Source organism: Elephantulus edwardii, unplaced genomic scaffold (assembly GCF_000299155.1).
Source record: "Elephantulus edwardii isolate Elephantulus edwardi_28Jun2011 unplaced genomic scaffold, EleEdw1.0 scaffold00088, whole genome shotgun sequence".
In the NCBI taxonomy this organism is placed as follows: domain Eukaryota; kingdom Metazoa; phylum Chordata; class Mammalia; order Macroscelidea; family Macroscelididae; genus Elephantulus; species Elephantulus edwardii.
The window spans coordinates 6,922,483-6,924,028 of record NW_006399838.1 but is presented as its reverse complement, the minus strand read 5'-3'; the positions used below and the strand labels follow the sequence as shown (position 1 = coordinate 6,924,028).

General features: G+C 39.8%; 1 protein-coding gene across 1 annotated transcript in view; it reads right to left on the bottom strand.

The window, feature by feature from the left end:
• SLC2A2 (solute carrier family 2 (facilitated glucose transporter), member 2) overlaps positions 1–1,546 on the bottom strand; it is a 51,716-nt gene that overhangs the window by 22,928 nt on the left and 27,242 nt on the right. The window contains exon 4 of the mRNA XM_006890383.1: positions 261–385. Within this exon, the coding sequence (XP_006890445.1) occupies positions 261–385 (125 nt within the window). The remainder of the gene's footprint in view (positions 1–260; positions 386–1,546) is intronic.

Below are 1,546 nucleotides of genomic sequence, written 5' to 3'. Positions count from 1 at the left end.
TAGCTGGTGGATTAGAACCTTGTGCCTTTGGGTTGGCAGTGCAACTCCTTACCACTAGCTGACCAAAGCTAATTTGAGACTGTAAAATCAGAAAGGATATCATTGCCATGGACAAGAATAATTCCCACTTACTGCAAACTTCTCTTAGGAATTTGTCTTATTCTTGTCCTTTTTATGAGTCTATTTTAAATTTAGAAAATCCCACTGCATCCTCCTTTAGAAAAATTTTCAAAGATTGTGTGTTTGTATGTAAGACTTACCACAGTAGAGTCCTGATACACTTCTTCCTGAAATGATAAGAATGTGAGATGGTCCCAGTTTTGAAAATCCCATCAACAGGGCTCCAATTAATGACAGAATGTTTGCTCCTTGCAAAGCTCTGATTCTGAAATTTTGAAAAGCGAAGATGATAAATTGAGGCACCAAATTGGATCAAAGGGCTGTTTGCTTTTTCAGGTGAGAGAGAGATTTACACACATCTCAGCTCCTGGAACCAGGGTGGGGCCCTGCAGAGAGATCAGCCAATCTCCTGCGAATGTGGGAAACACCTACCACTCACTCTCCACCTCCCAACCACTGTACTTGCCTGATTCCTTTTGCAGCTAAGGGCCCAAGGGTCTGTAGCCCTTGGGCAAAAAAAGGAGGGGGTGAATAATCAACATACAAAATCCCGTCAAGACGTCCCCTTCAATTATTATAAGAATGACGTCAAGGACCTGCCAATGAACTGTCTCATAGAGTAGAGAAGAGAGGTACTTTGGCCTTGAATATGGCTGTCTAGCTACATCACATGGGATTTCATAAGCTCAAGCAGAATAGGTCAGGTAGGTCCACAGTTTCTGGAGGTCAACAGTCATCCCATTTCAGGAAGACAGGAGGGGATCACCAATACTCAGGTAACATCTACTAACAAAAGACTTGCATAATGTCAAGAAAACAGCAGTCTGCCTCAGTCATTATGAAAAAGACAAAATAATGCTTCTCCTAAAAAAGCCACCCAAATGAATACCCTCGATAAAGAGAACCAGAAGAAATGTGTTGATGTGGAGTTACTTGAACAGCTACAGAAGTTGAAAATGATGGAAGAAACAATAGAAGCCATTAAGAGAGCACATTCCCAAGAGACCCTGACCCAGAAAAATATATGGATGAGGATCAACTTGGACACTTATGGAAGAAAATGAAAAATATGAAAGAAAGAGTTGATAGTATTGGTAAAGAGGTACAGAACTTTAAAAATCATCACAGGACAGAAAGGGTATAGCCGATAAGGTACTAGAAACAATAGAAAAGCATGAAAATGCAATTCAGAATATTAGGACCAAAATGGCAGAAGTGTAAAAAACACTTTTAGAACAAAAACATAGAAATAGAACAGAGAGTCAGTGAACTGGAGGACCAGAGCCTCAATAGAAATATACTAGAAGAAAAATCAGAGTTGAGACATAAAGAAAATGAAAATATTAGAATCATGTGGGATGACATCAAAAGGAACAACATATGGTGGGAGTGTAAAATGGTGCAACCCCTGTGGAAAGCAGAATGG